Source organism: Apium graveolens, chromosome 1 (genome assembly GCF_009905375.1).
Source record: "Apium graveolens cultivar Ventura chromosome 1, ASM990537v1, whole genome shotgun sequence".
Taxonomy (NCBI): domain Eukaryota; kingdom Viridiplantae; phylum Streptophyta; class Magnoliopsida; order Apiales; family Apiaceae; genus Apium; species Apium graveolens.
Window position 1 is genome coordinate 159,719,493 of NC_133647.1, and position 15,973 is coordinate 159,735,465.

Consider the following 15,973-nt stretch of genomic DNA (forward strand, 5'->3'; position numbering starts at 1 on the left):
TGTGTTCGGGGTGGATTTTGCTCAAAATTTAAAAATTATATTATTTATTTAATAAGAAAATTATGCATGGTACCATATAGGGGTAAATACATTTATAGTATGTAGGTGTAATAAATTTCTCTAATAAGATTACAGGAATTAGGATTTTGCACTTATTGTTGTTCCATATATTTATTTATGATTAAAAAGGAAGATAATACAAGTAAATTATTAACTAAAATATTTTTCTATTTGTCACATGTGTTTGACCAAAGGCATTCTATTTGGTTGAATTTTATTTTTAAACTATATTTATTATTATATACTTTAATAATACTTTGAATTGGGCCCTAATCTTCTATATATCTGTGAATTAGGTTTTACACTTTAACTATAAAAATGAAAGCAGCTAACTGGAGGAAGGTAAATGTTGAAGTGAAAGGATAACGAAGAATATACTGATGGATATATCTTTCAGTTTTTACATTTACGTATGCTCAACTAGGGTAATCAAGTTTGGAATGAATAGTTTTACCAACAAAAAAATTCTGTATTTTAGCTTATGACTATTGGCTGGATGATATCTATTTTCAGGCATTTTTTTTCTTTTATGAATTAAAAGTTTTATTGTTTAAATTTCCGGAGAAATCTCTTTTTGATAGTCGTAACTTGAGTTACGACCCATATATTGATTAAACATACATTTCGGTTAGATAATAAGTTTTTTAGATGAAAAAAACACCAATTTCCCTTATTTATTGGGAATTGTACTCTCAACTCACGAATTAATAATATGCACGAATTAATAATATGCCTAATTCTTATGCAAAAAAATGAATACAAAGTGAATATATATACGAGAATATACACATTGACCATGTCTAATGATACACTAGTAAAAGTAATGTTCTTGAGGAAGTGTTTGTAAATTAATCATATTTATTTATTTTATTAGTTATAAAAGTATATGATCTAATATTGACCGGTCGTATTTTATTGTAACAAATAAAGTTTGAGTTGGGAAAGTTAATAAAGTGAAATATTTATAAATATTTGAAATACATTATACTAGTTTCGTTAATAAGTCATCGCGCTTGTATAATAACATGCATTTTTAATAATTCTTGAATAAACGAGAATTGGATTCGATATCGGGCTAAAATGATAATGTTTTTATTGTCTAGTTATCCCATTCAACTCAAAATATACTAGTTTATAAAATTCTTAAAAATGATATCACTGTATATTTTTTTTAATAAAAAAATATCAGTTAATTTGACAATCATATTTTAATATCATCATTTATTAATTTTAATCAATCGTCTTAATTTCTAAATATATTCTTTTTGCTTAAAAGGCGGTTGAACTTTGAAAATAATAGTGTCGTATAAAATAAAATTAGATTAAAACTAATTAAACCTTAGTTTTTTGGGACGACCTATTTTATGAATGCTATACATATAAGCACCTATAATTGTTCATTTTTTTTGACTAACACCTACAATTGTGATTAATTCATAACAAAATGTAAAAACTTGAAATTGTGAATTTGTGATGACCATTCCATAAAACTACCGAAAAATAAAACACCAAACAACACTTGACATAAAAATTCATTCCAAAAACACGCTCTCCCCGTTTAATCTCGTCTCTCTCCTCTATACACATAATTTCTAGGGCTTATATATAAAATAAAATCCCCAAATCTCACTCCTCACACATTCAACCATGGCTGTTGACTCTCTCGAAAACCTCGAAGACACCAAAGACAAGCCTTCCTCAACCGCTGCCGTCGAATCTCCGTCGCCTCCCCCGCCGCCGAGACGACGCGAGAGAGATTCTAGAGAGAGGAGAGATAACATTGATAATAGAGACACTAATCTCGATCGACCGCCTCGGAGAGAGTATTATGATCGCAATTTGCCTCGGGAACGGGAATATAATAAGCGGAGAGCGAGTTTGTCGCCGCCGCCTCCGGTGTATCACCGTGACCGGAGGAATTACTCGCCGCCGCCGAGAAGGTCGCCGCCGATGCAGAGTTTCAAGAGGCCGAGGAGAGATGAAGGTGGTTATGATGGACGACGTGGTAGTCCGCCTGGGAGAGGTGGTTATGGAGGTGGTGATAGAAGGTTAGTTTCTCGATTGTTTAATTAAATTCTCATGTTTGAAGTTGTTATTTTATTAAGTGAATGCATGTATGTGTTTCGAGGAACACTGTATTCTGTAAAGTTTCTGTAAACTTGTTACTATCGTTGTTTTGGAATGTTACAGGTGTATTTTCTAAGCTCAAAATGTGACTTTGATGTGATTTTAGCTTACTCTGGTTGGGTTTGGAATGTTAATTGGTGTATTTTCTAAGCTCAAAATATGAGTTTGATGTGATTTTAGCTTACTCTGGATGGGTTGGAATGTTAATTGGTGTATTTTCTAAGCTCAAAACACAAGTCTGATGTGATTTTAGCTGTTCAGTTAATGATGTGGATGTCGGCGCTGTTTAATAATTAAAACTAAATTGCACGTGTGTTGGTGTTTCGGTTTGACTAAAGTAAACATATCTAATAAATGTAGGCGGTGTTTAATAATTATATTGGCGATGTTAGTTATGTGCGGAATAAACTTTCAAATGTCACATAATATCGTTCTTATGAATTAGGAAAGATGTTAGTTTCAGTCGGTATTTTTATGAATGTATTTATTGGACATTTATGGGAATGTGGTGCTATAACCATTGCGGGTCGACATTCCGAAGGTCCAATATTGGTTATATTTTCGCCTGTCATACTTGTGAAGAAACTTTTGAATCTATAGTATTATGGATTGGTAAGGTAGGTTCTGTTTTTTTAAAATTATATATTAGTGACTATTCGACATCTTATCAATTGATTTTATATAAGGCTGTAGTTATTAATTTGCTGCGGTTGTTAGCTAATTTTTTTTTTAGTATTTTATCATCAGCTTAGTTTTTATGTGATTGTTACACGCTGAATGATATTCATAGTTCAGCTCGCAGCATATAATCATATATTACTTGATTATAATAGAAGAAGTTTTTGGTGGTTCAGGTTTGGATATAATCATCAAAATGGGAATGACCGTGAAATAGTTGGCAGGACTGGTTATCCTGATGAAAGGCCTCACGGTCGTTATGCCGGACGTCCATCTGGTGGATATGAAAGTGGTCCATCTGGTATTTCTCAACGTTGGGTGTAGTATTTTACTTTTATTATAAATTCGAATTGGGATATATTTTTGCAGTCTTGCGACATATGCATTAGAATGCCATTGTGGACCAAACCCGGTCCTAATAAATCCAAAGATGTAATTCTGCAAATATAGTACAGAATGCCATTGTGGACCAAACCCGGTCCTAATAAATCCTAGGATATAATTCTGCAAATATAGCTCAGAATGCCATTTTGGACCAAACCCGGTCCTAATAATTCCTAAGATATAATTCTGCAGATAGAGTACTGTATTTTTGTATGAATAATTGCTTATACGTGTAAAAGAAAAATTGCATCAGAATGAGGTACTAAATATGTTTACCTAACAGTTGTAATACAATTCAATGCAATTGTGGGAGTAACGAATAAGAATTTAGGCCTCCAGTGACATGATTGTGGAACCAGCTAGAAGGATACATTTTGGGTGCATAGAGAGAATTGAAGGATAGGAAAAACATAATCCTTTTTTTTGTTACAGCTAGACTAGGTGGCTTCATGTTTTCCAGAGTAGTTGAATAGTTATGTCCAACCAAGTCTGCTTGCACCTGTTTGTGGGCTGCCATTTATTAAAGTTCTGCTTTTGGTTCCAACGTGGATTTGAGGCCTATTTTTGCCTCGAACTATAGATGAGCCCTTGCTATTGCATAGTTTGGCCCGTAATTTTTTGCTTGGTCCTAAAAACCCTGTCAACTGAGTCACTGACAGTAAGTTGCTTTTTTGTTCAATAGAATTATTTTTATTTTAATTGATGCTGCTGTTATTTTTTATTAATTTCTATTGTTCTTTAAGTTACTTTACGAAAATGCTGTTGTATTTTTGTTCAGTTCGGTCCTATATTTGGAATCGTTAGCATGTATGAGTTGTTTTAAGTGCAACTTATTTTGTTATGTTTCTTGTTTACAATTGAACTAAATTCTAATGGCTATATTTTAAGGCTGGGGTGCAGCCCGAGGTGGTTATATCGATGCTACCAACACTAGCAAAAGTCAAAGGTAAACCCTTGATACTGACGGTGTTTTTTTTCAATGCCAAGTTTTTACCTCTGAGATCAGTCTCCGAGCTCCTCCTTTCAAGCAATATAAATCAAATTATAAAGATATCATGGCTGGGTTTTCTTTAACCAAGAGTCTGACCTATCAGATTGTTTGTGCAGGGAAGGACTGATGTCTTATAAGCAGTTCATTCAGGAGCTTGAGGATGACATTTTGCCATCTGAAGCCGAGCGCAGGTATTAAGAATGGGATTTTCAGTAATAAGAGTTTTTAAATGTTTAAAACATGCATCTGTTGACTGTGAATTTCTTGTTCATTATCATTTGATTTCCTTCTGTTATTCTTTCTTATTGCATCTTTTTTGTAGATATCAAGAATACAAGTCAGAATACATAACAACACAGAAGCGTGCTTATTTTAATGCTCATAAAGATGAAGAGTGGTAATGTTCATCTGTTCACCCTCACTTTTTCCCACTTCCTTTGAATGTTCTACGAAATAGTTACAGAAGAAGCTTTTGATTTTGTAGGTTGAAGGACAAGTATCATCCTACAAATTTGCTTGCTGTCATAGACAGGTGTGTGCATATATATATATATATATTGATTATATATGCTGTCATTTTACCTAAAAAATATTTGTTCCATTTAATGCTTCGGCATTGGACTGGCAATGTGATGGTATTTCTACCTATTTATATGATCTTCTTTCTCTATCATTTTGTTTTGTGTTTATTAGATAGAATTTCTATTTCAGATCAAGTGTTCACTCTTTTTCTCTAATTATAGGAGAAACGACCAAGCACGGAAGATGTCAAAAGACTTTTTACTGGAATTGCAAAGTGGGACAGTTGATCTGTAAGATATCTATTGTCTTTCGTATTCTAATGTTGCAAGAACTACTATATTCTGAGAGTTAATACTAATAAGATCTCTCTCGAAGCAGAGGTCCCGGTATCAATGCCTCATCTGCAGGCAAAACAGGACAAACAACTGATACCAATTCTGAAAATGAGATTGATGTGGGTGGAAAAATGAAAAGACATGCAAGGGGTTTAACTAAAGAAACTGATTTTCCCAAAGCTCATCCTGTCAGTTCAGAACCTAGAAGAGTAATAGTTGATATTGAACAAGCTCAAGCACTTGTGCGGAAACTTGATTTGGAAAAAGGGATTGAGGATAATATCTTATGTAGGACTGACAAGGAAAGGACTAGCAGGGAGAAGTCCCATGGGGGTTCTTCTGGCCCAGTTATTATCATACGGGGTTCAACCTCGGTGAAAGGGCTTGAGGGGACCGAATTACTGGACACTCTTCTAACCTACCTTTGGCGTATTCATGGAATTGATTACTATGGCTTGATTGAAACTAGTGAAGCTAAAGGTTTCCGTCATGTTAGAGTGGATGGGAAAAGTTCTGATACAAGTAATGGGGTTGAGTGGGAAAAGAAATTAGATTCATTCTGGCAAGAGAGGTTGACTGGTCAGGACCCCTTGGAAATAATGACTGCAAAGGAAAAGATTGATGCAGCTGCTGGTGAATCAATAGATCCTTATGTCCGTAAAATTAGGGATGAGAAGTACGGGTGGAAGTATGGATGCGGGGCCAAGGGATGCACAAAGCTTTTCCATGCAGCTGAGTTTGTAAATAAGCATCTCAAGTTGAAACACCCAGAGCTTCTTTTGGAAGTAACTTCAAAAGTGCGGGAGGATCTGTATTTTCAAAATTATATGGGGTGAGTTCAGCCTTCCAATGACAACTTTTGTGGTTAAATACTAATTGAAATCATTCTTGACAAACTTTGAACACTGCAGTGATGAGAAGGCGCCCGGTGGGACACCAATCATGCAGCCAAGTTTACTGGTATGGTTAGATTGATTATTAGTACTTAACAGTTTTTAGTTTACACATGGTTGTACGGTGCTAATATTATGATTTGTACTTTCTTTAATTTGTTGTTTTGGCTGCACTGAAATGTCTGCTCATTGCTATGTTACCCTCAACATGCTTTTTAGAATAAGTTTTCTATCTATTCAAACCTTTTCATATTTATATGCTTCCCGTGTCATGGCAGCATTTTTACTCGTAAATTTGGTTTCGACGAAGCAATCAAATCTCTTTTGTGCTTTTATGGTACCTCCTTTGATTCTTGCTGATGGTCGTACTTTAGGGACTCAATAGATACCAGCTGGTGTTACTATCTTATTCATATGCTAAATCATTGCCTGTGAACTTTTTTTAACCAACTCTGACCTGTGACTCTCCTTGCTGATATTGGTCGGCTGTAGGGGTGCAAATTCGGGTAATGGGCCAGGTCCGTGTCGGGTTGACTATACCCGGTTCTATTTCCATGCCAACTTCAGGTTGGAAAATCTCAAACCCGAACATGACCTGTTCAGGTCTAGGATTACCTAAACCTGACATGAAACAAAACAACTTTGCCCACAAGATTCATTATTCTAGCCTAAAGCTGAAGCTACAATTCGTTCTGTCAGCTCCTAATGACTTAACAACCATATGGTTAGCTAGTTGTCAAGTGAGTAGGTATCCTGATATGTAATATTGCCTTCTATGACCAAGAAAAAATGGATAAAAAAATGGGTTCTGGACAGAGCCATAGTTTGACTATCATTCTCTCTTTCCTATCTTTTAACTTAAGTTTTAAGAAAATGACAAGCCTTAAAGTTACTGAATTTCTTCATAAAGACTGCTTTCCATTTTTCATGCAAATCATTAAGGCATAGATATACCCACATAGCTCATAGAGCAAGTTAGAACAGATATTCTATAAGCCTAAAAATATACAACAGATCTCGTCATCATTTTGTGTTTACTTCCCTTTAACCTTGTCATATCCCACTGCCCCCCCCCCCCACTGGTGTAAGTTCAGTGCCCTGTATATTATGTGTTTAAAGTTAAAGATATTATGTCTACAATCTAATGCAATGATTTTAAATTTTTACCCTCTTGTACATCATATATTTGAATGGTGTTATTAATCAGATCTCTTATCACTTGCGTTTCTTATCTACACAAGCCAATGAACTTTTGTACTTGCCATGAAATAATTTATACTTTACAGTTTTCACTAGTTTTTGAATTGTCACCCAAATAAAAAAGCCTCTGAATCCTGTGTGATAATGTGATTACTGATACCTTCCATTTAAAATAAAGTTAAGACGTTAAGTATTGTTATTTATAATATTGTCAATATGTCATGTTTACCACAACAGCCTTAAATTTCTTGTAGGAGAAACCCCAGAAGCGTAGGCTTGGCCCAGACAATCATGTGAAAGATGACCGTGGCCGAAGGGCAAGGGACAATCGTAATAATGGTGGTGAAAGATATGATAGAGCTGATAATCAACAATCAATGGATTTCCAGTCCAACAATGAGGCTCAAGCTGGGAGCAATCTTGATGAATCTATGTACGACAGCTTCAATGGACAGGGGATTCATTTCCCTTCAGATATGGCCCCACCTCCAGTTTTAATGCCTGTCCCTGGTGCTGGGTAAGATAGTATATTAGTATGGGAATATATTCCTTTTTGTTGTGTTTTAATATCAGCTGGATTGTTATTAAGTATTATTTTGATATGATTGTAGTCCTCTGGGGCCATTTGTTCCTGCTCCTCCTGAAGTTGCAATGCAGATGATGAGAGAACAGGGAGGGCCTTCTCCTTTCGAAGGTGGCGGTAGAAACGGGAGACCTGGTTCCCACTTAGGTGGACCTGCACCAATAATTGCTCTACCTCCACAATTTCGCCAGGACCCTCGGCGTTTAAGAAGGCAAGTTTTTTAATAGTATTGCCTAGTTCTGGCTATTGCTATAATTATTAATCGATTGCTCTGTGCACCTTTATTTCATCAACTAAAATTACAATGACAGCACTTGACTCCGGTAAATGAGAGTTCACATTTGTGTGAAGTTGGTCATGAAGTGGATATCTTCATAATGTGAATATTTTCTAGATCACACTCCTGACTTGCATATAATATTTTGCAGCTATGATGACCTTGATGCACCAGAAGATGAAGTCACTGTGATAGACTATCGGAGTTTGTAACTATAGAGGTGGGGGTGAAGAATTATCGTATAATGGATGGGAAAAAGAATCTTGGTCTGAGATGAACTGAAAGTGCACAGTATTGGAAGTCCAAAATTGAGCTCGCAACTGGTCCCCATTGGCTTACAATTACATTATAGAGATGGCAGTGCTTCCATCATGAGATTTTTTAGCTTCAAGACATAATGGTGGTGATTGAAATTTCCCAGAAATTTCTCCCACTTGAGTGGAAATTCAATGAAACATTCGTTGGGTGTCCTTTAATGATTATGGGTGTAAAATTGATAATTCGGACATTAAATTTTCCGAGCATTTCTTGTTTAATTTTGTAACGTGTTTTAGACCAATTACATTAGAGAGCCAGGTCTACAGTATTATATTATTTATATTCAGGAGTGCTTCATCAGTGGCCATATTAGGGACAGTTTAACCTTTGGCTGTTTCTTGATGTTTTTGTGTTTGAATAGATTATCGAAACAGAACCACAATTGAAATGGAAAATTTATTGATCTTGTTTTTGGTGTGATCTCCTCAACTACGATATTAGCTGGTGTTGGCACTAAGATCAGGCCTGTTGTGTTAAAATTTATGAAGGTGCTGTTTTTTTTACTTTTTATCAATTTAAATTTTGTTTATTGTTTGTTTGGGTATGGCAGTTAAATAATTATGCTTACAGGCTTACAAGTTACAAAGTGATTGAACTCTACCTCTAGGTAAAAGACTAAAAGCGGGTAAAATGGCTATTTGGTCAATTTAGTCACTAGTAATTTGTAAAGTTTGCAAGTGAGTCATCAAGTTAAAAAAACTCTCAACTTGTAAGTAAGTTATCAAGTTAAAAAAACTCTCGGTCAGATTATGAACTTATAATTAACTTCCGGTCACATCACTGAAGTTCATAATACTTGCACCGCCACCGTTAAAAATGTGTTGACCTTTAACATACATCGTTAAATTATGTAACATCATCTTTAAATTTTCAAATTCATCACTGAACTATGTTTTAATTTTCGATTAGGTAATTTACTGGGAAAAAAAATTAATATTGAAAATATAACAAATGATTTTTTTCAAATTCATCGCCGGTATCATTTATAACAATCAGAAAACTTGAATTTAGAAATAAGATATTTTAAATGTTTTATCAATTCTAAATTTATTTATATTTTAACTACACAGAAAATATCAACAATATTAAAGGGTAACATTTTAGAAAAAACTAAAAAATTTAAAGTATAAATTAAATGGTTATGCAAATTTAAATTTAATTAAAGTGTAGTGCAATTATTAAGAGAAAAATTAACTAAACTGAAAATTGTGATACTTTTCTAAGTATATGAAATAAATAAGTATGTTCAATTTTAAACTTAGGAAATTTTTATAATATATCTCATATTAATAGGTTATTTTATAAATATATCATATTTTAGTTAGCAATTATAAATATGTCCCACAGTTAAATTTTAACTCTTATATAACTCATATATATATATATATAATTAATGTACATATTTTTTGTCAATGTCCCCAATAATATACATATATGTGATTAAGTTAAAAAAGTCAAAAAAAATTGAAAATGGGAAATGTTTATAAATTATATTATAAATGGGATAAATTTGTAAATCGGTTTTAAAATGGGATTTAATAATAAAAACCCCAACATTTAAAATATTTTAAAACCAAATTTGGTTGATAATCTAATTAAAATTGAGATAAAGTTAATGATCTAATTGAAAATTGAGATAAAGTTAATGACTTAATTGAAAATTGAGATGAATATGGGAGTATGAAACGTCATTTTTCCTTTAGGAAATATAACGGAACTAATGACAATGATTAATTTGTAAATTTTAAAATATTTCATGATTTAACTGAATTTTTTTTTTTGACTTGATGACTCGGTTATAAATTATTACCGATTACAATGATCAAATAGTCATTTTACCGTGCTAAAAGCATATACTTAGACCTGCAGTTTCGTCCCATCCGTCCTGTATTTGGAAAAAAAGTGGTTTCTTTGTTTATAGCTAGCTATTTCTACTGTTCATAATCATGACTCCTAAGAATGTGTTAAAAACAATGTTCTAAAAATCGGTCTAGGCGGTGATTTAGGCGTTTTTTCAAAAAATTGGGTTAAAATCGGGATTAGAAGAGCTAGATGGTCAAAAATCGGTCTTAGGCGGTCTAGGCGGAAAATAATTAAAAAATATATTTTTTTACGTTTTTATAATTTTAAATCATTAATTTCATAATTTCACACAATATCATGTCAACTTATAATATCAAGTATTGGTAAGAAGTAACAAGTAATCTAATATATTTATTTTCTCACTTAAAATATAAAAATAACATATTATAATTAATTTAAAAGTGTGAATTAAAATATAGTTAATATTGTAAACTAAATAATTAGTACATAACGCATGTCAAATGTGTAGATATTGTTTAATACCATTCTACTTTCCTTTTTCAAACAAATATTAGACATGTTGATCATTATATAATTATAAAAATAAAAAATAATATTTATATCATTCCGATTAATGTTTCGATTAATCTCCGACTTGCCGATTAATCTCTCGAAGGTACCCTCACCGCCCTGTCACGCCTAGCGATTTCTGGATTACTGGTTAAAAGCTAGACAAATGATTTTTTTTAAAATATGTATGATTATTGTTATATTTTAAAATGCAAAAGTCAATTGTGATATTTTGTAATTAAGTAATATACAAATAAAATTTGTGCTTCTGTGATATGATATCAAACATGTCTCACAAAAGTTAAATGTGTATGTGTCGGTTATAATTTTGATTATGATAAACAATAAATTATTTAAATTTTAAGGAAAATTTATTAGAACAAGTTAAAGCTCATCTTTTAATCTTTAAAGTCTTCCCAATTATATCCTTTATATATATATATAGAGATGCACAAAAAGTCCGGGCCCGAAAATCAGACCCGGGCCGATCCGGTCAAAATCCGGTCAAACCCGGCCTGGTCAAAGCCCGGGCCGGGACGGTCCCGGCCCGGGCTTCGGGCCTCGACGGACCCTATATTTTTAGGCAAAACCCGGTCCGACCCGACTCTGTTAAAAGTCCGGGCTTCGGCCCGGCCCGGCCCGATTAAAAGCCCGGTTATAATCTGATTATTATAATATATTTGCTTATATATTTATAAATTCGCATTTACTATAAATATAAATAATACTTTAAACACATATATATTTACATATTTGTGATTAATAATATTATTTATATACTTCTTTGCATAAATAATGAAAAAATATATAATAAGTACACTATATATATTTGGATATCATTTTTATCATAACAATGATTAAACATATTATTCTATAAACAAGTTTATTTTTTGCCGAACTTAAATGTTTTCAAAGAAGTAATGTTTTCATAAAATATTCCATGTAAACTAATACATTTTTACGATGATCTAGTTGCTAACATATGTATTCTTCGGAATCTTTAATAATATTCGATTCGATTTAAATTAGAAAAAAGCCCGGTTCGATCTGATCAGGCCCCAAAAAAAACCCGGTTAGGCCCGCCTCGAGGGCCCAAACGGACTCTCACATTTCCAGAAAGCCCGGCCCGGCCCGGTCAAAGTCAAAGTCCGAAAAGCCCGACCCGGTCAAAACCCGGGCTTTTTTAGGCTTGGTCAAAACCGGTCCGGTGGGCCTTTTGTGCATCTCTATTTATACATCGTAAGTGGTGAAAGACTTGTTCAATCACAAAATTAGATGAAATATGATTAGAGATATAATAAATCATAAATATTAAAATGATTATATTTTTCAATTAATATTCAAACACCAAAAGATAATATAATAATATACAGTCAATATTAGATATTCTAATATACATGATAGAAATAATTATAATCCCACATCCGTATATTTATCGATACTTACATATTTGTTACAATAATTTTGAAACAAACTTTTAAAAGGTAATATATGTATATTAAAAATATTTTGAAGATAAATTTAAAAAAGATTAAAAAATACTTAAATAAAAAGAAGAGTATAACGTAGTTTTTAATAAAAAAAAGAAGCTGGAGTGCAACTAACCACACCAGTAACAACAATTAAAAAAGGAAACGGTGCGATGGATAGCGGCGGATTAAGTGCCGGAGATCTGTCGACGATCGGCGGAATCGCGACGGTGTCACTACTCCACTCGTTTATTCCAACTCACTGGCTTCCTTTCTCCATTGTCGGTCGCGCTCAGAAATGGACTCTCTCTCGTACTCTCCTCGTCAGTACGTCCCTCTTTTTAATATATCACTATTAATTACATCATATTTCAACATCACTTTATTTTTGTTAGATCGATTTTATTTTACATCTAGCGTTTTTTGATTCAGTGTTTAGTTGGTGATTTAATTGGTTACATTTTAGTAATTGACAACATTTTCTGATACTCTGATCATTTCCGAGAGTCGGAAAGGAAAGAACAATAGCGAGATTTTAAAAGTAGAGGGAGAACAATGCCAGTTTTTACGAAACAGTTATGTAGTATATGATAACAGTGAGGGATTGGTGTAATGTGATTGGTGTCTTCTAAGATTTAAGGTCCGGACTTTTGTTTGCATATTTATCTCTATAAGCCGTCTTGCCTCCTCGATTTCTCTTTAGGATGGTTCGTACTTAATTTGGAGTTGAGAGGCAGGTGCTCTAGTTTGATGAAATTTAGATTTAAAATTTAATAGTCAATGCAATAGGTTTACAATTTAGATCTCTATTAGCAGTTTGGTTATATTTGATTTTGATGTTTAAATAGTTGAAACCCCATCAGTATTCAAGTTTTTAGAATGTAGCAACATCGAGGCCACGAATCACTGAATTTGCTATATTTTGTACTTTGACCCCTCCCTCCTGTTTCATCTTGATGATAAGCACAAAATTTAGTCTTAAAAACTTTTGATGGCACTGGTATGGTTTTAGTGACCTTTCCAATAGTTTAGAAGTTGGCTCATTATGTTCTTTGATGATTTGATACCAGTCGATTGTAGTATTAAAGCTCACTGTTATGTACTTATGTAATGCTTTAACAAAGATTTTATCTGTTTCCGATGACCTTTCTTAGGAAATTTCGGTTGATTACCTTCTTGTACGATTTTGCAGTTTCAATGCTTAATTTTACTTGTGGTACTGCTTTAACAAAGCCTCTATGGTGACTGTATAATGTAGATATACCGTAATTGTGATATCAGTACATTAAGGCTTACCTGTGTTCTATGGCAATTACAATTTGTTTTGTGAACAATGTGCTTCAGATGTCTTAGTACGTAAAGTGCTACATATATGGAGCTTAATTTAATATCTCCATTTCCTTCTCTTTATATAGCTGCATTTGGAGCAGTTTTGCATGTCATTTCTACTTCACTTCTTGGTATAACTGCAATCACCATAAGTAACACCATTGCTGGTGAGGAAACCGTGCACAAGCTTGCTTCTTTGTTACTCGTCTTTCTCGGTGGTAGTTATATAATATTGTTCCTAATGGGAAAGGGTAGTCACGCGCATAACCACAACCAGCCAATGGAAAAAATGGCTGTGGCAGGACTTGTACTGGTTCCAGCACTATCTCCTTGTGCAACTACTCTTCCAGTGTTTCTTGCTGTTGGGAACTCATACTCTATGATGGTGATTGCCATAATCGTACTTCTCTTCAGGTATTACGTACTATTAGATAATTTTTTGTGCAGTTTAATCATAAAATTTTATTTTGCTGTAAAACAACAATATTGGATCGTAAATTGTGGCTTATGAATCTCAGTTTGAGTTAGGATCCTTCTGCAACATCCCTATGCTTTTAATGGTTTCAAGACATGCGGAGCCGAACAACAGATCCCATTCCATATACCCGTCCATATAAGAACACAGAACCTAGTTTAGATTTTGTCGTTTGCCCGTAGCATTGTAGGAATAAATTGTTAAGACAGCAAAATACTGCATCATACTGTAAGCCACTGCATTAAAAGCATAAAGGAAATTCAATTGAGTTCCCATCTTCTCCAACCGTTTTTTCACCGATATTTTAGCATGTACACATTACACAAGACATATAATCATAATTTTTTTTTTGTATAATCCCGCCTTTTCTAGATGTATGAAACATGTGCATGTCATCCTTCCTTCAGTTTTTGTGATTGCATTACTTAAAAGTAACTGACTTCCTTAATAATATTGGATTTGCAGCACTATCACTGTGATGACTTCACTGGTGGCTCTCTCATTTTACGGTGCAAGTCAGCTTAAGTTTCACTGGGTGGAGCGCTATGACAAGCTTTTGGTGGGTTCAGTGCTATGTCTAGTTGGCATTTTGACGCTCATCTTTCACGATCACGATCATGACCATGCTCATGGAGATAATTCATTGCAGCTGAACAGGAAACTAATAAGTCTGTGAAGATCATATCGGATAGCCGGGATTATGATTTGAGAAGACAACAAGAGTGCTAATCTGCTCCCAGTATCCCACCCAAACTTCGCAGGACAGTATTTTACATCAGAAATCTGGTTTGCTTAGCTCCTGGGCAGTAGTTTCTGTTTGCTTTTGCGTGTTTTCTTGATCAGGCTCCAAGTAACTGATATTGGAAGAATGCTTATAATGTTAGCGAAGATTAATTGTTGTATATCACATGACATGAACCATGTACTGGCTTTGCTACATATATTATGGGGTTCTTTTGTAATTATGTAGTATAAATATTTATTTCAGAATAATCTTTGTTTTATCATTATATATAAACATTGCAGTCCTATGTATTTTCATTTAGACATGCTAATATTTTTGGGGAGATTTACCAGTAGTATTTGCTTTGAATTCTCTGTTTATCATGTTTATATATATATATGCTTCAAATATTATGTTATTTAATTTTTATTAAACAAAAGTTTAATATAATATATATTCACTAGTTTAATAAACCGTGCTTCCGCCCCATCTTCTCCTTTACCTTTATATAATCTCTTGTATATATAATAGCCCAACAAGGGTATAATTTCATGAGATTAAAAAGTCTCGTTAAAAAGACTAAATTACCCATGTTTTTAATAATTATATATAAAATATGTGGTTCTTGGCAATCGAATTCAGGTTATTTCAATCAATTATACAACCTCTTACCCCTACACCATATTCTCACCATATTCTCACATGTGTTTTTTATCATACACATAATATGTAAGTGTGCTAAATGAATATTTTATTTAACTTTAAAGATATTTACTTGAATTACGCAAAAAAATATAGTTAGTTGAATATTTGTACAGTTAATTTTAAAAAATTGAATTCAGATATAAAATGAGGCATAGTACATAAATGAATTATTATCTTATTTATTAATCATTTTTTAATTTAAAAATATATTTCATATATTTTAACATATTTTTTATTATAAAAAGTAATTAAAATGTACATATATAATTTTTTTTAAAAAATATTGAAAATAAAATCATTTATATATAAATAATTTATACCGGTATTACATATTTAGATAAGTTCGAATTATAATGAGTCAATGCATTTTAGAACTTGACCCATTGTTCAAAAAATACTCGAAATTTCATGACCCGGCCGAAAAATATCGCCACATTCTACGTTTAGTAAATTTAAATTACAAGCTCGGCGAGAATATCTTACCAATAATGTGAATTTTTTTAATATCTTGTGTTAATATAAATTAATGT

The 15,973-nt window shown here is 33.0% G+C and overlaps 2 protein-coding genes across 2 annotated transcripts; both read left to right on the top strand.

The window, feature by feature from the left end:
- The first annotated feature begins 1,584 nt into the window (after positions 1-1,584).
- Positions 1,585-8,788, top strand: LOC141668918 (serrate RNA effector molecule-like). Its single transcript, XM_074475984.1, has 12 exons — positions 1,585-2,108; positions 3,042-3,166; positions 4,138-4,195; positions 4,357-4,431; positions 4,563-4,637; positions 4,725-4,772; positions 4,984-5,052; positions 5,141-5,929; positions 6,009-6,057; positions 7,445-7,707; positions 7,802-7,984; positions 8,202-8,788. The coding sequence occupies exons 1-12, from the start codon at positions 1,708-1,710 to the stop codon at positions 8,260-8,262; spliced, it is 2,196 nt and encodes a 731-aa protein (XP_074332085.1). The 5' UTR covers positions 1,585-1,707; the 3' UTR covers positions 8,263-8,788.
- A 3,533-nt stretch (positions 8,789-12,321) lies between these two features.
- Positions 12,322-15,055, top strand: LOC141668927 (uncharacterized). The gene is made up of 3 exons (XM_074475997.1): positions 12,322-12,537; positions 13,626-13,953; positions 14,480-15,055. Exons 1-3 carry the CDS (start codon positions 12,384-12,386, stop codon positions 14,688-14,690), a joined length of 693 nt encoding a protein of 230 aa, XP_074332098.1. The 5' UTR covers positions 12,322-12,383; the 3' UTR covers positions 14,691-15,055.
- Positions 15,056-15,973: the final 918 nt, after the last annotated feature.